At 44.0% G+C, this 22,371-nt stretch overlaps 1 protein-coding gene across 5 annotated transcripts in view; it reads right to left on the bottom strand.

Moving 5' to 3' along the window:
- Positions 1-22,371, bottom strand: part of COL5A3 (collagen type V alpha 3 chain) — a 118,767-nt gene that overhangs the window by 61,819 nt on the left and 34,577 nt on the right. For all 5 annotated transcript variants that reach the window (XR_014521657.1, XM_083486070.1, XM_083486069.1 and 2 more), the window contains 14 exons: positions 20,248-20,367; positions 18,296-18,487; positions 14,945-14,992; positions 13,456-13,497; positions 11,589-11,651; positions 11,272-11,346; positions 10,508-10,591; positions 9,075-9,131; positions 4,772-4,825; positions 3,536-3,589; positions 3,381-3,434; positions 2,324-2,377; positions 2,191-2,244; positions 747-791 (listed from right to left, as the gene is read on the bottom strand). Coding sequence is in view for 4 of the 5 variants with exons in the window: in XM_083486070.1 (XP_083342196.1) it covers positions 747-791; positions 2,191-2,244; positions 2,324-2,377; positions 3,381-3,434; positions 3,536-3,589; positions 4,772-4,825; positions 9,075-9,131; positions 10,508-10,591; positions 11,272-11,346; positions 11,589-11,651; positions 13,456-13,497; positions 14,945-14,992; positions 18,296-18,487; positions 20,248-20,367 (996 nt within the window). In the remaining variant the exon portion in view is untranslated. The remainder of the gene's footprint in view (positions 1-746; positions 792-2,190; positions 2,245-2,323; positions 2,378-3,380; positions 3,435-3,535; positions 3,590-4,771; positions 4,826-9,074; positions 9,132-10,507; positions 10,592-11,271; positions 11,347-11,588; positions 11,652-13,455; positions 13,498-14,944; positions 14,993-18,295; positions 18,488-20,247; positions 20,368-22,371) is intronic.

Raw genomic sequence — 22,371 nt, forward strand, 5'->3', positions numbered from 1 at the left:
TTTCCCAGGGAAATCGGTGGGACAAAAGAAAAACCTCTTGAACCCGTGCCTGGATAGCTCAGGCCAAACTGAAGTGTGGATGAGTGCAGAGAAAGAGTGCAGGATTAAGAGGGACATTTGATCTAGCCTGGCCTAGTCATTGTTTTTATTTCTTTTTATTTTAAAATGTAGTTTTAGATATAATATAATATTTTTGCAACATTAACATGGAGATTAGAAAGCACCATTGGACTGATTCAATAAATTATAAAATTATTTCCCCCATAGCCATGGTATTTCAAAAAAGACAGCAAACAACACATTAAAGCCTTGCATTATCTGGCTTTCCTGTATCTTTCATTTTCCAAAATGAGACTTATGATGGTTATTACTTGAGCATAACAGCTGGTTATTACTTTAAGGTGGTAAGGAATTAATAACAGTATCTCATTCGTTTTTCAGAAACAAATGCTTTAGAAAGACAGGAAAATTGTTGAAAGCATGCACTTTGTGCCATCTCCTTGAATTGCGTTTTTTTAAAAAAAGAAAAAGAAAAAATAAGCCAGCATGGCAGTTGTTAAGTTGTTTATGATACCCCACTTGTACCTGTCTCTTCACATTCCAGGCTACAGCAAGACTGCATGTTTCCCTGAAGGTTTCTGGTTTCCATTGCTGCTTCCCACCCCCACGGAAGTGGCATAGGCCAACTTCATCCCAGAGCACCTAGGCATCCTGAGCAGTCCTGCATCTGGTGGGCGGATACTCACAGCTTCCCCAGGCTGTCCTCTGGGGCCTTGCGCACCATCAGAGCCCTGTGGAAAGAAGGAGGTGGAGTGAGAGCTCCACCCGGGTGTTGAGTTGTGTCCACCCCAGCTGCTGGTTTCCCCAGCTTTCACAAACTCATTCACAGAGAAAACCCAAGGAGGAAACACACTATAACCACTTAATGTGCACTCACCACCCCTACCCTCAATTTCTCCATATTTCTGATGGTGTGTTTTGCTCCTAAGGGCTCTTATGTATTAAGCACCTTCCGCCCCCCCGCCAAATAGACCCTTTCTGTCTTCAGAGAATACTTTTGAGACTGACCAGTCTGCTGAGGATCACCAGCCTCCTGTGGCATCCCTCTGTGTGCAGGGGATTCTGGGACATGTTCCAAGATGCACCCAGTTCATGATGAGCACTAAACAGGCTCTAATCAACTCCCATAAGCGTCTAATAACCTCCCTACATTTGTACATTGCAAGAGAAGGCTGGCAGTGGTGGGGAAGCCATCTTTCATAAAAGCTGGTCTGTTGTATGACTGATCTCATTGCAGAATCCCTGAGAAGCAATACCATGGAACACTATTTGAAAACCCACAGAGAAGGGGCAGTGTTATGGGGTGGCACTTGGAGCTTGAGCTCCAAAGCTTTGCAGCAAGCCCAAGATTTCCTGCACCTACCCTTTCTTTACATTTTATTTCATGCTACCATTTCACTTACAGAGCAGCTGGGTGCACTGCAAAAAGCATAGTGCTAGTGAAATTCATCACACTAATTCCTCATAGCATTCTATACATATAAATTAGCAAATTCTATGCAAATTTGTATCATAGACCTGAACCCTGTTTGCATTGCAGTGGCCCTGCCACAAATATAAATTGTGATAATGTCTGCTTCAAGCACACCAGCTCCTAGGAACCAAGGCAGTTCCAGGCCCCCTGAAGTATTTTTGGAGGAAGCCAAGCCCCCTCAATATTCAGGGGGCGTTCAGCTCCACCCCTGGCATTGCACATACAGTGTCAGGGCATTGCGTGGCATCATGCAATGTTGACACATGACATCATGACGTCACACACTTGATGTCATGGCATCGCATGCACAGGCCCCATCAATCTTCTCAAGAAGATGGCGCCTCGGGTCTGCTTTGAAACTGATCAAATATCTCCTCTTTCCATAGATCTGTGAGATGATCCCACATATTGATCCAATCCTTTTCCACCTTTTCCCTTGAGCTTTAATGCACTGGGCCACCCTAGTGATGCTACAGCAGCCCTTATCTCGTAACCACCCATTTCTCTGCTCATTGTCACAATAATTTGGGCCAATGCAATTCAATTTAGAGCAACTGCAGTATTTTTCTAAAGAACAACACTCCCCGCATCTTCTAAAAGAAAGCAGCACTTTCCACCTATCAGTTTCCATCCACAAGCCTTGGATCAGTGCTCACCTTGGGGCCCTTCTCACCAGGAGCTCCAGGGGGCCCTGGCGTGCCTACATCTCCCTGTAAAAAGTAAAGCAAGAATTAGAGATGATATCAAAAATGGGCAGCCCTGGTATTACAAATATTTGGAGATACTTACTTGGTTTCCCTTTTCTCCAGGAAGTCCTGGGAGCCCATCAAAGCCCCTGTCACCCTATAAGAAACAAGCATTAGCACCACAAGGAGAGCCCAATATTTGGGCCAGTGAGCATGTCTGCCTATATTGAAAATGCTTCCTTTTTAAAATCCCCCAAGATCTTTGTTTCTCATTCCTACAATCCTTTTAATTGTGCAAAAAAGCTTTGTTGTAATGATCAAATCCATCCTGACAACCCAACAAGGTCTGTGGGGGGATATTCCTTATATGTATTCCCAGTAGAGTGAAGTGTATGTGTAATATCTATATCTGTCTGTCTAAACTGGTGTTTGGTTGGGTTCCCCCCCTTTTTTTTGGCAGATGAATTCTGCAATATGTAATTGCTGCAATAATGGTTCATGGGTGGATTTATACTGGTGTGCTGACACATCATTCTGCTTTAGCGGGTGTTCTGCAATGCTTCCCCAATATTACCATGTGGCTGCTCTCTGGAGGAGCGCTTTTGCACTATAGTGCTCATCCCATTAATTCCTGCTAAAAAAATTATACGTTCTGGGGGGGGGGGTTGTGTGTTTTTTTGTAGGCAGATGCTAAGGACAGGCGATGGAGAAGGACTGTTCCCCTCCTGCCCTGTTTGTGAGCTGAGTGGAAGCTTCTGGCCAGCCAGTATTGAAAGGAGGGGGACAGGCCCTGGATCTGTTCCATCAGGAGGGCTCTTCTCATGTCCCTAGACAACTTTTGTTTTGCTTCCAGGACTTGGAAAAAATACAGAGGAAGCAGTTTTGAAGAAAGAAAGAAAGAAAGAAAGAAAGAAAGAAAGAAAGAAAGAAAGAAAGAAAGAAAGGAAGGAAGGAAGGAAGGAAGGAAGGAAGGAAGGAAGGAAGGAAGGAAATGATCCCATGTCAACATACCAATTGAAAACATTTGTCTTAGCTCTACTTGCAACCTACTAGTTGTGCCAACTGCAGGAAATGTCACCCCACAGTGGGACTGGGCATCTTGGAATTCACTCCCTCCCCTCCCCTCCACCAGTTCCACCCCTGAAGAAAGATCTAGAGACCTTAGGTCCAGTTTCTCCTGGAAGTCCTCTGGCACCATCTGCTCCTGAGCGACCCTTTTTTGAGAAAGGAAAGGAAAGGGTGAGGGAAAGGGGTGGCAGGATTATTACGCAATGTCACTCAGCCATGGATGGGATCCTGGAGTAAAGGTGCTTACCCGCTTGCCAATTTTCCCTGGGGGTCCTATTGATCCCTGGATCCCAGGTGAGCCCTGTAACAAGAAGGGAAACAGTTCAGATCAAGAGTGGCTTCACATGTCACCTCTCCTAACACCTCAAGATTTTTCTCCATGTTAGAAGAAGAATGGAGCCCTTTGTAATGATTGACATGTGGAAGCTTTTGCCATCAATGGAAACTTATGATTTGACTTGTAACATTTATCTTACAAAGTTGCATTTCCCCAGATGTTGCAGGGGGTCCAGAATGCAATGGCAAGATTGCTTACTTGTGAACACACTGCATTGGCCATCAGTGAGATTATACAGGCCCAATTCAAAGTAGGAGAGGATCTGCTTTGGGATCCCCTGCCAGATAGAAGACCTCCTGCAGTGCAGTCCCTGATTTTGGGATACCTTGCTGAGGGAAGCTAGGCTGGCAAATTCCCAACCTGCAATGAGAAGGGTGATAAGACGCTGCTTACTTAGGAAGCAATCTTATTGTCCCCCTGGAGCTCTGCTTTGTTTTTGTATTACTGCTTCAATGGTTTGAATGAATTCCATCATTACTTTTACCATAAGCTGCTGTGAAAGCTTTTTTTTTTGGCCTGGAAGCAGGATATTACTGCCTGGAAGCAGTAGCTATTTTTTTAAAAAGGGAAAAAAGGAGAAGGAAATTGTCAGTATGGGATGAAGAGATTAGGCAGAGCACAAGAAAAAAATCGAAAGGGATGTACATGAAAGATCCAAAAGGGGCGAGATGTACATGATCCTGAGGAGGTGGGATCTTTTCACCCCTGCCTACTTGGGGGAAAGGAGAAGGAGAGCATACTGAAAAAATGGGCTTCATATCTCATTTGCAAGTAATTCCAGAGCCCTGCAGTGCAAGGGCTTCCCCACCACAGCAGGAAATGCCTGCAAGTTTAAATTGCTAAGTCAGGGATGGGGAACCTGTGGTCCTCTGGCTGTTGCTGGATTCCAGCTCCCACCAGCCCCAGACAGCATGGTCAATGGCCAAGGATGCAGGGGAGCCGTGAGCAACCAACATCTGGAGGACCTCCAGTTCCCCCTCCCTCAGCTGTGGGAATCCCCCAAATCCAAGCACAAGGCCAGCAAGCAGGACCCCCTCGGAGAAGGTGGCAGGGAAAGAGCTTCCCTGTCTATTCAACGTGGGTAGCATTTCTCTGCTCCATCCCAGAGCAATTAAAGACCCTGTCTACTCATCTCCAGCAACCTACCTGTGGACCGGGATCACCTGAGTCTCCTTTCAGACCAGAATTCCCTGGAAGACCCTACCAAAACAAAAATGTTATAAGCAGGTTTTGGGGGAAATCATTTTTGTTACATTACAAAAAGAATTAAAATCCTGGAAATGTTTCCATCTGCTTACAGTGGTCTCCTAAATAACATAATTTCCCCCATTCTTTTATAAAGTTTTTGTCCTCTTGATTCCTGAGTTTTCCAGTCAATTTTGCCATCTCGGCATAGTCCATCAGCTTGGTTTGCCATTCCTCTCTGGCAGGGACTTTGTCTTCTTTCAATCTCTGGGCTAGTAACATCCGAGCAGCTGTTGTCTCATACATAAAAAGACTTTTCTGCTACTTTGGGATGTCGGTACCTATAATTCCTAATAAGAAAGCTTCTGGTTTTTTAATAAAGGTTATTTTAAACATTTTTTTAAAATTCCATTAGATATCATCTCCCAGAAAGCTTTTATTACCTTACAAGTCCACCACATATGATAAAATGTACCTTCTTTTTCTTTACATTTCCAACAGATATCTGTACTTGCCCTATAGATTTTGCTAACTTACTAGGAGTCAGATACCACCAGTACATAATTTTCATGTAATTTTCCTTCAGCACACAACATACTGTGAATTTCAAGTCTGTTTTCCATGACCTTTCCAAATCTGCCATCTGAATATTGTCTCCCAAATCTTTTGCCCAGTGTATCATTACCGACTCGACCTGTCCATCTTTTGTACGCCATTCCAAGAGCAAACTGTACATTTTCGACAATAATTTGTTATTGTTTTCTAACAGATCTTTTTGAAATCTTGATATCTCATGATTAAAACCTTTCTTTTTATCTGTCTTAAAAACATAATTTAGTTGGTGAAACTGTAACCAATCTCAAAACAAAATAAAATATAAAAAATATTTTTTTAAAAATCCTTCCAGTAGCACCTTAGAGACCAACAAAGTTAGTTATTGGTGTGAGCTTTTGTGTGCATACACAATTCTTCAGATACACACAAAAGCTCATACCAATAACTAGCATAGCTGGTGTCTAAGGTGCTACTAGAAGGATTTTTATTTATTTATTTTATTTGTTTTGTTTAGTTTTGACTACAGCAGACCAACACGGCTACCTACCTGTAACTGTAACCAATCTGTTAATAAATCCCTTATAGTCTTTTAGTTTCACCTGGTGTTCTGCTTCAGTTAACAGCTCTCTATATGTTGGTCAATTACTTCTCATATTCAGTTTTTTCAGAGATATTGCTTCTAAAGGGGAAAGCCACCAAGGTGTTTTTTTGTTCTAATAAGTTTTCATATTTTCCCCATACCATAAAAAAAATGATTTTCTTATTAAAAGATTCTGAAAACCTTTGTGTACCTTTGCTTTTTCATACCATAAATATGCACGCCATCCAAAACTATTATCATGCCCTTCTAAATCTAAAATATCTGCATTTTTCAATGTTATCCATTCTGGGATCCAGCAAATGCAGGACACCTCATAGTATAATTTTAAATCTGGCAGCATCTGTTAGCAATTTATATTTTATCCTTGGTTTCTTCCCCTGCCAGATAAGTAGAGACATATCTTTTTGCCATTCCTTGAAGTGTACTGCACCGGTATTGATTGAAATAAGAATAACATTCTTGGCGATACATTCATTTTTATCACTGATACTTTCTCCAAAAATATAAATTCATCTTACCCCAAATCTCTAAATTTCTCTATTTCTTTCCAAGAATTTATGTAATTTTCTTTAAATACATTTACAGTCATACCTCGGGTTAAATATGCTTCAGGTTGAGCATTTTCAGGTTACGCTCCGCGGCGACCTGGAAGTAACGGAATGTGTTACTTCTGGGTTTTGCCACTCACGCATGTGCAGAAGCTCAAAATGATGTCATGTGCATGCGCAGATGCAGCGAATCACGACCCACACATGCACAGACGCACAGTCGCGGGTTGCATTCTACTCAGGATGTGAACAGGGCTCCGGAACGGATCCCGTTCGCATCCAGAGGTACCACTGTATATTCTTAGCTGTCAGCCATACCCTCAGGTATTTAACTTTTTAATGTATGCATAAATCTGCAACCTCTTGTAAGTCCTTTTTATATTGCTCTGTCATGTCATGTCCTGACAGTAAGAGCTGTTCGACAGTGGAATTTGCTGCCAAGGAGTGTGATGGAGTCTCCTTCTTTGGAGGTCTTTAAGCAGAGGCTTGACAACCATATGTCAGGAGTGCTCTGATGGTGTTTCCTGCTTGGCAGGGGGTTGGACTCGATGGCCCTTGTGATCTCTTCCAACTATGATTCTATGATTCTATATGTTTTTCACCAAGATCTTAGTTTTATTTTTATTTAATTTAAAACCTGTTACCTGTCCAGATTCCCGGATCCTCTCTAAAACCTTTTGTAAACTATTCTTGGGATCTTCTACAGTAATCACAAGGTCATCTGCAAAAGCTTTTAATTTATATGCTTTACTTCCTACCGTTATTCCTTTAATTGTCTCATCCACTTTTTTGTGGATGAGACAAAAAACACAACCGGACTGGAAATGTAAAGAAAAAGAAGGTACCTTTTCTCATATGTGGTGGACTTGTAAGGTAATAAAAGCTTTCTGAAAGATGATATCTAATGAAATTTTAAAAAAATGTTTGTGGATGCCAAGGTCTCTAACACTAAAATAAATAATAATGGTGGCAGGGGACACCCCTGCCGTGCCCCCTTCGTTATTTTACATTTTTCCATAATCACATTGTTCACAATAGCCTGTTGGTCCGAGTATATTGCCTCTACCGAAAGCCTCTCCAAAGTTCATCATTTCTATTGTCCTCTTCATGAAGGCCCATTAAATATTATCAAAGGCCTTTTCTGCGTCTATAAACATTAAAGCTGCTTGTTTCTCATACCTGACCTCCAGATATTCTATAACATCGATTATATTTCTTATATTATCCTTCATCTGGTGGCCTGGTAAGAAAAATGTTATAAGCAGTTTTGATCCCTTAATGTCTCTCCAAATATCAAGAATGTAAGCCTGGGTGTAGCCAGGATTTTTGTTGGGAGGGGGCAGAACCTCAGATTTTTATTGATTTTTATTGATTTGAAGGAGAAAGCTGCCCCCACCCCACACCTTGGCTATGTCCATGAATGCAAGTAAAGCTGGCAGCCCCATAAATAGGGGGGTGGAATCTCTTCTCCCTTTTATCCTTTCTAATAATAATAATAATAATAATAATAATAATAATAATAATTTTTATTTATACCCCGACCTCCCCGGCCAGAGCCGGGCTCAGGGTGGCTAACACCAGTAAAATTACAGTAAAAACATAATAGGAAAAGAAACCAATTTAAAATGCAGGTTAAAATGCAATTTAAAATGCAGCCTCATTTTAAAAGTAGCCCATAGATCAAAACCATAAGGGGAGGGAACCATAAGGGTCAGACTGAGTCCAAACCAAAGGCCAGGAGGAACAGCTCTGTCTTGCAGGCCCTGCGGAAAGATGTCAAGTCCCGCAGGGCCCTAGTCTCTTGTGACAGAGCGTTCCATCAAGTCGGGGCCAGTCCTGAAAAGGCCCTGGCCCTAGTTGAGATCAATCTAACCACCTTGCAACTTGGGACCTCCAAAATGTTGTCATTTGTGGACCTTAAGGTCCTCCACGGGGCATACCAGGAGAAGCAATGCATTTCTAGAAGCAATGTAGATGAAACAGTAATAGATGCCCACCTGCCTCTGAAAACAGCAACCACATGGGTACCAGTTGTCCCTCTGTAACTCTAGGAGAACTTTGCTTGTCTTACTAGGCAGCACAATGATCCACATCTCCATACGCTGCATGTTGCCAACAGCAGGAGGTGGAGGAGAGTGGAGCAATGTGATGTCATAATATCAGTATTGTGGGGGAGGGGGCATGGCCCCAGGTGCAGAATCTTGGCGAGGCATGAACCAGGCACCCCCCTCATGCACCCGGCACACGAGCCCCAGCCATCAGCTGACGGGTGCTGGGTGAGCATGTTCTTCACCCTCCATGCCCCAATATTCTAATAGAGGTAGAAACACCTGGGTGCCAAGTTCCACATTACTCCAGTGAAGCCTTTTCCATGCAGAAATGCAAACTTCAAAATTTGGCCCCATCACCTCCTCTCCCTCCAGCCCAGATGCACAGCGCACTTCTCAGCCCGGCCTCTTGCATGGTGTGAAAGAAAGGGCAAATGTCCAAGCCTTCCCTCCACAAAAAAGGACACTCCCCAGACTATGCAGGGGAGCTCCAAACAATGTCCGCTACTCACCAGTGGGCCTGGCCGCCCTGTTAGTCCCATGGGGCCAGGGGGACCTTTCATGGATAGCTGAGGAGGAGAGAAATACAACAATGAATCTCAGGGAGGCCATTTAAAACAGAACCGAAGACAAACTGAGGGGCAGCAAGCAAGGAGGTTTAAGGGAAGAAGCTGGACAACAGGGCAGAACTGAAGTAGGGAAGAAAGAAGGGAATAAACAGATTTCTGTAATTGTTGCTGCAATTTACCACAATTGTGTGCATGACTGGGATTGGGAGCATAGGGGTTGGGGGGAAATAGGTTAATTTGTTTTAACCTCTGGTTTTATTGGTAATTTTTATATATATTGCCCATCTGCCAAGGTTGCCCCAGCCACTCTGGGCAGATCCCAACAAATTAAAGTACTGTAAGACATCAAACAGGAAAGCAATACTGCCGCCAGCCTTTCAGAGGCTTGGGTGATTAGGCAGTATATACAATCCTATTAAATCAAGAGGCTGGCATGGAAGGGGGCTATTAGGAGTGGCCCAGGTTCTGAATCTCTTATGCCTTCACCCTTATAAACCTTTCTTAAAACTTTGCTTATGGTTCCTATTTCCACTCTGAATGTTGGCCCAAATTTGCAGCTATACATCAAATTAGCAGGTGCAAACTGCATCTGTCTCCTGGGCCCTGAATCTTTTAAGGAACTAGCAGCACCCCAGAGATTAGTGTTAACTAAGGAAGTTCTCTCATCTGTTAAAAACAGGGATGATTCTAATCTACCTGACATAAGTCAAGTGATAAAATGGAAATTGCCTCCTCACTTAGACTTATGGCAGGAGTAGTCAACCTTGTGCCCACCACCCACAATCCCTGCCCCTTAGCTGTGCTACCCTTGACTTAGGATACAGCTGCAGTGTAAGCATCAAGCAAACCTTCGTATGGTGGCCTCTTCTTCAGATGATTTCTCAGCCTAGTCATCAACCTTGTCTGTGTTCAGTAGGAAACATTTTGCTCCAGATCAAGCGGGCTATCAACCCTATAGGGTGTGGGTCTTCTTCCTGGTTTCCTATATCACTTGCCTATTTTGAACATTTTTACTAACTTATTCCTTGAGCTGGGCTGCAACTTTCTGCCTGGGGACCTTTTCTCTTACTGTGGGAATAAGAATAGTGTGGGTTGATAAGAGCCTTGCTGTGGCTTGAGAGGGACGTTCTTTCGCAATGTGCAGATGAAGTTGGATTATGTGGCAAATATTTTGTGATGGGCCACAGTTGGAAGCTTGCAGTTTATTATCTGGACGGAGATGAGTTGGTGGGGAAGAGAATGTGTAACATGCCAAGTGCCTAGACACATAGAAAAGAGCAAGGAAGCTATATTGACTGCATGACAAAAAGAAAAGGAGCCATTCAAAGAGTTTAAGCCCCACAACAAGAAGAGGATCAGGGGATACCCGCACGTACCTTGGCTTGCTGCAAAATAGCCTGCGCTTGGGCCTCTTGGAAGGACACAGAGGGACCTTTAGCTGAGTCACCACCAAACTGGAACTAGAAATGGGTCAGTGAGACAAAGTCAGGGAAGGAAATGAAGGGATTGTGAGGTCATGGCTAGATTAACCAGAGCACATGTCAGAGTCACCAGGCAGATGCTGCCAAAAGCGGCCTCTGTGGCAGGCAAGCCACCGCCCTGCCCACTTTGGGCAGCATCCTCCTTGATGAAAGCACCGCGTGATCAAACTTCAAGCTGACTTTCTATTTTGGTTGCTGAACCCCTATTTTATTGCCTGTCAAATTGGCAGGATGGGAGAATGAGACATTTAAATTGCGGAAAGGCTAATATGTGCCTTTTTCTTTGTTAATCCATTTTTAATCCATGTATTTGGTTGTTGCAAGGCTTCTTAATCCCAGTGTTCAGCAAGGCTACCACAACAGTTTCCAGATTGATAAAAACAATGCAGTCCTTGCCCTCAGACATCGTCTGGGTACACACTCCCGTTACTCTGGATCCAGTGGGCTCCCACCACTGGTTTGGGAAGAGCTGTACACTGAGGCTCCCATGCTCTGGAGTAGAGCTCAGACTTTGCTTTAAATCCCAGCCAGCCCAAAAGATGGTGTTCCTCCGGAATCTGCTTTCCAAAGGGACTGGCTGTTCAAGCTTCCTCCTCCGAAAGATCTCCCCTGATCTCAGCTCCTCAAACCCACTTCGCCCATCATCCTGCATCACCTACCGGTAACATAATCATTGTCCCAGGAGGCCCACGAATGCCATCAGCTCCTGGAAGGCCTGGGAGTCCTGGGGGTCCCTGTGCAGAAAAAAGCAAGAAAACACCCATCAATCATTCCCAGGAAGTGTTGAGCTAGAAGAAATCTGCATCAAGCTAGGACCTGTCTCCAAGCACTGAGGTACACTGAAAGGGGCGCATGCCGGTGATTCCTCACCTTCTCCTCCCCGCCCCCACCAGCTTCTGAGAAGATTAAGAATCCCCAGGCTGGAGAAGGGGGAGGCTACCCTTCTGCCTCTTGAACTGCACAGAGATTTCCTTACCCGCTCACCGGGATCTCCTGGCAATCCTGCTGGCCCTCCCTGTCCCATTGGACCTGTCTCACCCTGGGAAGAGATAAACAGAAAATGAAGATAAGCATCTCACTGACCCAAATCCAACACCCAGTTCCCCTTTCAAACAGAAACCCTGTGGCACCAGAAAACCCCAAGCCAGCATTGCAACCACTGTGCCTTCAGTGCCAACACCGTACCTGACCCTGGTTCTAGTAGATTCTAGTACCAAAGATTTTAAGTACAGTGGTACCTTGGTTTGCAACCACTTTGGATTACAACAGTTTTGGATTACAACCACATCGAACCTGGAAGTGCATGTCCCCTTTTTTGGATTACAACCCATTTTTGGGGGGAGGCCCCATTGGCGAAAGCACAGCTTGGGTTACAACCTGTTTTGGTCTACAACCGGACCTCCGGAACGGATTATGGTTGTAAACCAAGGTACCACTGTACTCAGGGGGTGAAGCATCAATGCTCTACAGAGCTCCTCATTCCTCCCCACATCTAGCCAGAACAGAATACTACTACTAGATACAAATATCCATCATTATGGGCTTATCCACACTTATCCTTTCTTCTGCTCTTTCCAGGTACGGTCTGCACTTTAAAGCTCCATGTCCAAGCAATCCTTTTTTCTTTTTCCTCTGAAGCTTTCCCCATGAAAACTCACCCTTTAATGCTCAATCAAAGAAAATGGCAATCTGTAGAAATCCCAAATCGATGTTGAGTCCAACTGAGTGCTAAAAAGTGGGTTTTCATGGAGAAAAACAAACTAACACTTGGACTGTTAAGCATGGACCTGTGCCTTATTCTGCTTCTGCCAACGTGTTTAAAATATACAGGTTGCAGGTTTCAGAACCTTTGGGGAAATTCTTTTGCCTAAAAATGGGAATATGTTTTTCCCATTGTGTCCCTCCCTTAGAAGTGCAAATTAGGTTGCTACCAGGCAAGTGCTCATTGTGGGATCAGTGTTCCTCATGCAAGCAAGTTTTTCACAGAACCGACATGACATCATCAACAGCAAAATGCCAACCAATGCCATTTCTTCTGTTGGATCTGGATGTACCCTTTGGGGGGAAATCCAATAAGAAAACAACAACCCTGTTGCCAACGATGTGTTTGTAGTATCTCTACAACACATTTGCAAATTCTGGAAATACCCACAGTCCATGATATACTTTTGTGTGTCGCTTTCTGAGTAATAGAGGCTAGCATAAATTGGGGGAGGGGGCAGAGGGAGAATGGAATTTGAACTCTGGTTCCCCACACCTTAGCTCAACTCTTTTGAAACTGGCACTCAGTTATAAGATGCCCATTGTTCTCACTTGGAGACAGTCTGGAGGCCTAATATGGGAGAGGTAACTGGGGAGAAATGACTTACAACATCCTTGAAAGCCCCAGTGCGCTGAAGCCAATTCCATGCTGAATCCCATGGCTCCAAAGAGAATCTTAGACACCATGCAGGTGGAACAATTCACTCAGAAACCCATGCAATTTGATATCAATATTTTATGGGTACTGCCCAGAACATGCCCAACAAATACAGTCAGGGCACAAGGTACAATTATTCCACAGAGGAACAAGTGAATCATGGGACCAGGTGACCCATCCACTTTGGAATCCTCTGGTGTGTCAGACTAACACCAGGTCTCCTCCTACGGCCTGAATTTACCGTATTTTTCGCTCTATAACACGCACCCAACCATAACACGCACGTAGTTTTTAGAGGAGGAAAATCCGTAGGCATGCCACCCGTAGGCATTCCCTCCATAACACGCACAGACATTTCCCCTTACTTTTTAGGAGGAAAAAAGTGAGTGTTATGGTGCAAAAAATACGGTATTACTTTCCTTACCTGTGGACCTGGGTAACCAGCTGGCCCCTCAAAACGCCTGCCCTGCAATTAAAAGAAAAAGATTTAATACAGCTGTTAACACAGGTGGCATGGACAAGGAATGAAATGTACTCAAAGTTACATTATATTGATTAGTTCACTCTTAAACACACTTAAAACCTCATTTTGGTACCTGTAAAGATACCAGAAATACCAGTGATTTTGCAGTTCCAAAGAAATAAACATATATGCACTTACTTTGTTTATAAAAGTATTTATGGACTGCTTTTTCATTTAAAAAAAACCAAAGAGGTTAACAACAAAAATGCACAAAACCATATAATAAAAATATTTAAAAATTAAAAATAGATATCAATTAACCATTGTGGAAAGATGTATTACTAATTGCCTGCATAGGCCTGGCAGAATAGAAAAGTGTTCTGCAGACATTTAAAAGTTAAAACAGAAAATGTCTGCTGAATCTTTATTGGCAAAGTATTCCACAATACCAGGCCACTAAAGACACTAAAGACTCGGCAATCTTCGCGGAGCTCTGGCCCAATGGTTGCCAGTGGCCTGAATTAATTAATTTTACAATGAATGATTTTAGAGTGTTGTTTATGTTATACTTTTATACTGTTTTATTGTTGTTAGCCGCCCTGAGCCCGGCTTCGGCTGGGGAGGGCGGGATATAAATAAAATTTATTATTATTATTATTATTATGTTCTATTGTTATGAAGTTATGGATAGGTGTCTTGTGCAGACAGTAAACTTGTGAATATTACTATTCAGTTGAAGAAGAGGGTTAATTGTCCCAGCTGTTGAACACTGAGGCCAACTGCATATTTGATATGCAACAATGACACAAATCTACTAGGTGATGTCTTCTAGGGCCTGTGCTTTTGAATGGCATCAACAATTGTGCATGTGATGCAGACTTGTACAGCTGTCTTGGAAAACATGATGCACAAGTGTAGTATACACAAAATACACAACTGTGCTTCAGATCTACACTGTGCAAAAAATAATATGCACACAATGCACAAGGTTGCTTCAGATCTGCCTTGTGAAAAAGGCATATCTACTTTTATGATGCTGGTGTGCAAGAAGATGGCAAAAAATCCAAGAAAATAAAGAAAAAGGTTTTGCATAGCCACATTTGCAAGCAAACATTTTGCCAAAGGGAATTGCCTGCAGAATTGGGTCATTGTTCAGGGCCTAACAGCAGGGTTCAACTTCTGCCGCACAGCTTGCATCACTTCTACACTGTCTCCCATATTTACTACAGCCTGCCACACACCCAAAAACCTTCCCATAACTTATTGCTGGTATCTTCTCTACTGTTTGGAAATCTCTAGGTTTGGAAATGTGTTTCCTTCCAATATTAAAATTGGAGTGATCAAAAGTCACCCTCTACCCCCTTCCACCCTCATCACCAAGTGGCTTTCAGCCCCTAGTCATACTGATGGAGGAGCACCCGTGCCACTACAGAACATGTACCATACTCACTGGCTCTATGATGGCTGGCTCCCCTTTCTCTCCTTTCAGATTCTTTTCCTGGTAAAGGCACAAAGGAAACATATAATAACAGCCATGGCCAACCTGCAGGAGTCACTCATACCATGGAGAAAGCTGCCTTTCCCCTAAAGGGGTGGGATCTCTCCCTGATGAACAGAAAGGAGCCAGGTAAATTAAATGGGAATCATGAATGGGCAAGGAGCCTTTTATAGCCTGCTGTTCAGCTACGTGGAATAGAAACAAAGCATAGCAGCTTAAAAGGGGGTGGAGGCAGGGGGGTTCTCCAGCCGGAACCCACGGGAACTCAGTTCTGGCACCTCTCAGGTGGGCACCATGGCCATTATAAGAGAACTCATTGTGAGTTCCGGCACCTCTTCTTCTAGAAAAACAGCACTGGGTGGAGGTCTATTAACATAAGAACATTCAAAGAATCCGATGGACCAGGTCAAAGGCCCTTCGAGCACAGCATCCTGTTCTCACAGTGGTCCACTAGATGCCCCAGTGGGGAAAATGTCAAGCGGGATTCAAGCGCAAGAGCACTCTGCCCACCTGCAATTCCCAGCAACTGATCTGCTGCCTCTGAGAATGGAGGTGCAGCATCGTCATCATGGCTAGTAACTGCTGATAGTCCTTTCCCCCATGGATTTGTTTATTCTTCTTTCAAAGCCATCTGGTGTCATCACTGTCTCCTGCAGGAGTTGAGTTCCATAGTTTAACTATGAACTGCAAGAAGAACTACCGTATTTTTCGCTCCATAAGACGCACTTTTTTCTTCTTTAAAAGTAAGGGGAAATGTCTGTGCATCTTATGGAGCAAATGTGTGGTCCCTGGGGCCAAATTGCCAGAGTGCGGCATGCTCCTGAGCTGCTCTTTGGGGGGGGGGGAGCCGCACTGCTCTGCCGGCAGCCGAGGCTTCCCCCTGCAGCCCTGGGAAGGTCTGGGAGCAGTGGGCAGGCAAGAGGGATTGCTTCAGGGATAGCTGCGCAAAGCCTCTTCAGTGAAGCAGGAGTGTTCCTGCTTCACTGAAGAGGCTTTGCGCTGCTCTGCTGAACCCAGCACAGCAAGAGGGAGAGCTGCGCAGCGCCTCTTGTTGTGATGCCTTAGCCTGATCCTCCCTCCTCCTTCCTCTTCAACAACATTTGATTCAGAATATTTTTTTTCTTGTTTTCCTCCTCTAAAAACTAGGTGCCTCTTATGGTCAGGTGTGTCTTATAGAGCGAAAATGAGGTACTTTCTTTTCTCTGCCTTTAATCTTCCAACATTCAGTTTCACTGAATGCACATGAATTCTAGTGTTATGACAATGACAATGAGAAAAACTTTTCTCTATCCACTTTCTCCATGGCATCATAATTTTATAAACTTAGCTACCATGTCAACTTAGCTTCCCTGTCTAAACCTAAAACTCTCAAATGCTGCAATCCTTCCTCATAGGGGATCATTTGAGTTGCCCTTTTCTGAACCTTTTCCAATGCTGCAATATCCTTTTTGAGGCAAGGCGATCAGAACTGTACCTACTATTCGAAATGAAGTCATACCATAGATTTGTATGATGTCATTACAATATCAGAAGTTTTATTTTCAGTTCCTTTCCTGATAGAAGCACCCCTTATCTGTCACCACCAGTTTAGACCCCATGACCATATATGTTAAATTAAGATATATGGTTTTCCCCCCTGACATGTATCCACACAAACTTATATTGACCTGCATTTGCCATTTTACAACCCATTCACTTGGTATGGAGGGGTCCTGGTTGGAGCTCAGCCTAATCAGGGACATGTTGCAGTTCTTCTTCAAAAAGCTGCTCAGGCTTAGGCAGGTCCACAGAATGCCAGTTTTAATGTCCTCTGCGCCAGAATCTGGACAGTTCTGCAAGTGACACAACTCCTGTAGCTTGGAACATTTGCTGCTCCTCCCTGATGTGCTGGTTTAAATGCCAACACTCCAACACGGGTCAGTTGACTAACAAATTGGTGAGGTGAGCCGAGAGGGAGAGGGAACAGCAACAAGCTGTTCTGCGGAAAAATATTTTAAGTAGACATCTGTCATTAACATTATAGCTGTCTACTTGCTCGAGGGGATTCTTGGTGACTCTCAGGATGAAGACAGATACAATGGTCTAAGAAACAGCAGAGGTCGCTTCATAGCGCCTCTGCTCCACTGCAAACAAACATAGCTGTTTCTTTCTGGAGGGAAGCTGTGGAGTTAAAAACAGCTGTTTTCAGAATGGTTCCACTTGAGCAGGGAGGCGGAAGATAGTTACAGAGGTGGCTCTTGGCTAATGCCCATGCCATCACCAGCACACATCCATTTGCAGTTCCCAAAGGACTCAAACACATCTTTAAAACACATTGCAATTATTGTTTCCAATAAGGGAAGGGGCACAACTCAGTGGTAGGGCCTCTGCTTTGCATAGGGAAGGTCCCAGGTTCAGTCCCTGACAACTTCAGGTAGGGTTGGAGCTTGGGAGAGAGACCTATGCCTGAAACCCTGGAGAGCCACTACTAGACAGTGTAAACAATACTGACCTTCCTATGCTCCTAATAAAGGATGAATACATAAATCTTAACATATATTTTTTAAGGCAAATCCCTTCCTGACACGTGATGAGAAGGAAACAAGACTGATAGCTGACCCAGCATTTGACTGCCGGCATGTACGTATATCCACAGCACACGTTGCAAAACTAAGTTCATGCTGTTGTTGGTATCTGTCTGTCTTGAGAGACAATGGAGTGGGCATCTGGGGGTGAAGTAAAGCACTGTGTTAGCAGCACTGAAGTGACTTCCCTGGGATGCAAGCCTGGGCAATGCCTGGAGGTCCTGGGAAGCCCAGGTAAAAAGACCCCCCTCTCAGCCTCACTGATGTGGACCAAAGGAAAGCACATTGGGCTGCAGGAGTTGCCAGAAAGAGGTGTACAATGTGTCATCTGACTGTATTAATAACTCCATTCTGGATTTGTGTAGGGTTTATTTCTTAACCTTCTCTTTTCCTGAAGATGTCCCACAAGGCAACAGAGGTTTAGGATCAGAGTTTTCCATCTCCTAGATGGGCTACCTTTTCAAGTTGACTCTGCTTACTTTAGACTGAGACTGCAATGCAAGGGGGAAAGACTTGCAGCCCTCCAGGTGTCATTGGACTACAACTCCCATCAGCACCAGCCAGCACAGTCAGTGATCAGGGATGATGAAAGTTGTGGTCCAGCATCTGGATGGTAACAGGTTCCCCAATTCTGCCATAATGGGGCACATGGCAGGTGGCCAAATGCTATGGTATGTTGGGGGCTCAACCAGGGATGGGGAATTAGTAGACCTCAGAAGTGTGTCTCTGTGGTCATTACCGGGGGGAGCTGGAGGGTGTCTTCACTGCGCTCAGCCGGATCATACCGCTCTTCCTCATTCGCATCCCTTCGGTCATAGTAGTCCTCATATTCCCTGTCTCTGTAGTCAAGTCTCTCCTCGTATGCTCTGTAAGTGCCATTGGCATCCAGGTCTGAGTCCTCACCAATCTCATACTGTTCTCCAAAGAGGTCCTGTCAGGATAGGAGAAATTAAGCACAGCAGAGACTGCCTGTTTCCTGCAGCCACTTTGCTTCCTTTGCTAGACTACCTCCCCACCACCAAATGATTACATTCTATTGCCCTTTCAAAGAAGGTAAAGAGCATTTGTTCATCCATTCCTGGGAGGGCCAGCACAGACACTGTAAAGTTCTACATGATTCTACACAGTATTGAGTATCAGTCTCAATACTTCCTTTTTAAAAGTTATCAAGGTATTTATATACCATCTATTACTCTACCAAATAACCTTGCTGTAGCATTCTGCATCAGCTGCAGCTCTGAACCAACCTCAAGGGAAGCCCCAGAAGAGCACATTACAGTGATCCAATCGAGAGCATCCAATCACAGTGGCCTTTGAGGCACCCCTCCTTTGTATGGAATATTGAGCATGACCAAGGACTACAAGTATGCATTTGCATGTGTACAGTCCCTAGTTCCATGGCTGTTGTGTGGGGTAGCACTTGAGCACAAGGCTCGCTCAAGCATTTTGGGTAGAATGACAGGGCCATGTGTGAAATAGCCTGGGGAATAAGAGAAGAAACAATGGTTTTTAATTACAGGAATGTAAATTGAGGTTAAATGTTAGAGGGAAATGTCATGTTTTCAAACAGCAGGGGTTTACTCCCACATTAATTTCTATAGTAAGCAGTAGTTTACACTGCCAGTCTGTGAGGATTACACTCCTGTTGTCCCTCTTTGTTTTACCCACATGCTGAAAAAGAAATTTAACAGCTCTCCTATCCTTCTGTTGAATAATGCTGCCCTTGAAAAGGACACAATATCCCATTATTTCTGCCCCAGACAGTAATAGTTATACCGTACTCTCTACCCTAGAACCATCCACATCTTCTCTTTCAATTATCCCTGGGGAAACTGCAGTAAGCTGCAGCTGCATTTCCCCAGTAGTAATTTAATCACTCAACTATGACTGGTCATGTGCAAACCCTACTGTGATGGAGACACATCCCACTCAGGTTCCAGCGGTGAATTGGAACTCTAATCACCTGTCAGTGAAAGCACATTCTATAAGGCTCATTCAGGAGTAGAATACGGATTGTTGTGGAATCTCCTTCTGAGGTTTCTCAAAGAAGGTTTAGGTATCTGTCATGGATGTTATAGTATGAATGAAAAGCAGCAGGCTGCAGGGACTGCTGAGTACTGCTGAGGTGGAGAAACTATGTTAATTACTGCTCAGCACCATGGGGGCTCTAGACAGCCTTTTTAACCTCTGTGATTCGCAGCAGCTGATTGAGGTTAGGCAAAAGCAAGTGGGACAGTGTCTGTGAAACTAGAGGGTTTCAAAACATAGGTAGGCAAATAAACATCTGAAAGTTCCCCTAACACCAAAGTTCCCCTAACACCAAAATATATCAGCATGTCAAAAACTAGACTGTCAAAATGAATAGACCAAAAGATTCATTCTCTCTAACATGTTCTTCTCCATGTGCCTAGAGGTGTGGGTAGTAATAATAATAATAATAATAATAATAATAATAATAATAATAATACAATACAAAGGTAAGCCTTCAAATGTGTGGTGATCTATTTGTAATTTAACATGGTAAAGTCCCAGAGAGGCTGAACCACATGTTTTTTTCTAAACACATAGATTAGACCAAAGTAATCCCTTTCTAAAATACTCGTGCAAATTGTATCAGACTTTCCATGGCCACTGGGAAAGAGAGAACACTTCTCCCAAGATTGGCATAGTCCTTCCCCCAAGCCCTCTTACCTCATAGTTGTCTGTGAGGTTAAAGCCAACTGCGACGGTGGTTGCAGTAATAACTCCAGGACTCTCTTCCCAGGACTCAGTGGCTGCCTTTGTAGGTGTAGCTCGAGTTGGAATCTCATACTTGAGGGTGGCAGAAGGTAAATAAGATGTTAAATACAGAATTTTGGGGGTGTGCTGTTATATATTTGTTACTCTATATCTAGCAGTGAGCGCATGGTGGTGTACAATTTGTCCAGGAGTTAGAAATATGCCATCAGCCAAAAGCCAACCAGGGCAGTCATGGTGAAAGGAAAACACCAGGGCTAATGGAGTCCAGCACGTTAAAGGTTACAGCAACTAGAGCCAGCCATGCTTCTGAGTCAGTAGGGTTTGGTTGGGGCGGAAATGTAAAATATTAAGCTACCATTCCCTAAAGCCTCCTAGCATTAAGGCAGCCAGGTTTCCTGGGGGCTCAAGCACTGGCATTCCAGAGGGTGGAGCCTGAGAGCTAAAGGCCACCTGCTAGCAGATATGGGGATAAAGTTTGGTAGGGCAGTTCCAGGTGCTACTAGCACCACGTAAGGCAAGAGCATGGCTTTGCATAATGTCTGCAGGGAAGAGCCCAGGGGACACAGAGGCAGTATGAACAGCAGAAGCTCTCAAGCCAAGCACAAAATAGTCTGTCACTTTCAACACTCTGAGATCTGCAACCTCCCCTGGAGACCCTGCAGGCTGGTGAAATTCAAAGCCAAACCTCAAGACACAGTGACCCTAACAGTTCTTGACATCAGGCATATTCAATATCAGCAAAACCTACATATCTGGAAATCTAAGTACAGCTGCTACATGAGGGGGAGGCAGAATCACTTCTGTGCATCTGCTTCACATGCCAGCTATGACTGCCCAACCTATGGTCACCCACAGTGTGATTTTTGCATGGGACTTAAGTGCATCAGTGAATGCTGGTTCACACTGAGCTGTCATTCCTCAATCAAATGAGTAAACATGGCCAATCCATTCTTACTCCTGCTGAGGCCCACTGCCATCAAGGAGTGAAAGAGGCTGCAGCAGAATGGAACAGCACATGCGATTTGTCGTGAATCTATCAGGCTAGGCTGAAGCAATGGAAGAGAAAGAAACCAAAGCCATTCCATCAGCTCTGCTGAGAAATCCACTTGTTTTGGTCCCTCTTCTCCTTGAACTGTTTCCATTCCAACTGGTCATTATAAGAACTACTTTGTAACGTTGAGAATTCTGGTCCAAATTTGCTTTCCTCGCTGCTTCCTCCCCATCCTTTTGTGTCGCACCTTTCAGGTTGTAAGTCTGCAAGCAGAGATTGTCTTGTTCACTATTGATTATATGTAAGCTGCTCTAGGAATCTTTTCAGCTGGGGAACTGGATAAAAATGGTTTAATTAATGAATTCACCCAGTGTTTGACCTGAGAAAGCAGGAGGAAAAGAAAGGAAACAGAACCCAAGAGCACTACTTACAAAGTGCACGCAGTCACGCATTTCATCTCCCATGTATTTATTCCCTGGGAGTGTTTAAACTTTGGGTCATTATGAAGCATAAGTAAATAATGACAACAAATTATTTTAAAATGCACTGCTGTTATGCAATTTAATCTCAGACAGATCCCAAAATTGGCCGGGGAGGGAGGGGTAGAATTTTCCCTTCCAGCATCCAACATGCATGAGCTCCCCCCCCCCCCACAACACCTGATATTCAGACCTCCAAAACAGTACTGCCACCTCTCCAACTCCAAGTCACAGTATGTCTTTATAGACTTACACGAGCAGTTTTTAATTTGAATTAGTTGATTCTGGAATGACAAACAAGATTTGCAAGCCCTCTGGCAGGCTCAATGAGCTTTGCCAAGATGTCTCAAGATGAAGCAGGGTGTGATCTCTACGTATGTGCCACAGACTTTGTAAGACTAGGTGACCTTGCCAAAATCCAAATGATCCATTTTTGTTGACCATGCTAAATGGTGGGGGGGGGGGTCAAAAGGTTGTGTAAAAGTATCCAATGCCTATTTGTGATCAACTGCCTGGCAGTCCTGAACTTTGCTCATAGACAAGCGTTTGGGGATAGTGAAAGGGAGGGATAAGCCCACGTCAAGGCGAACAGCAAGGGCAGGTGGG

Source organism: Podarcis liolepis, assembly GCF_965112155.1.
Source record: "Podarcis liolepis genome assembly, chromosome: 2".
Taxonomy (NCBI): Eukaryota; Metazoa; Chordata; class Lepidosauria; order Squamata; family Lacertidae; genus Podarcis; species Podarcis liolepis.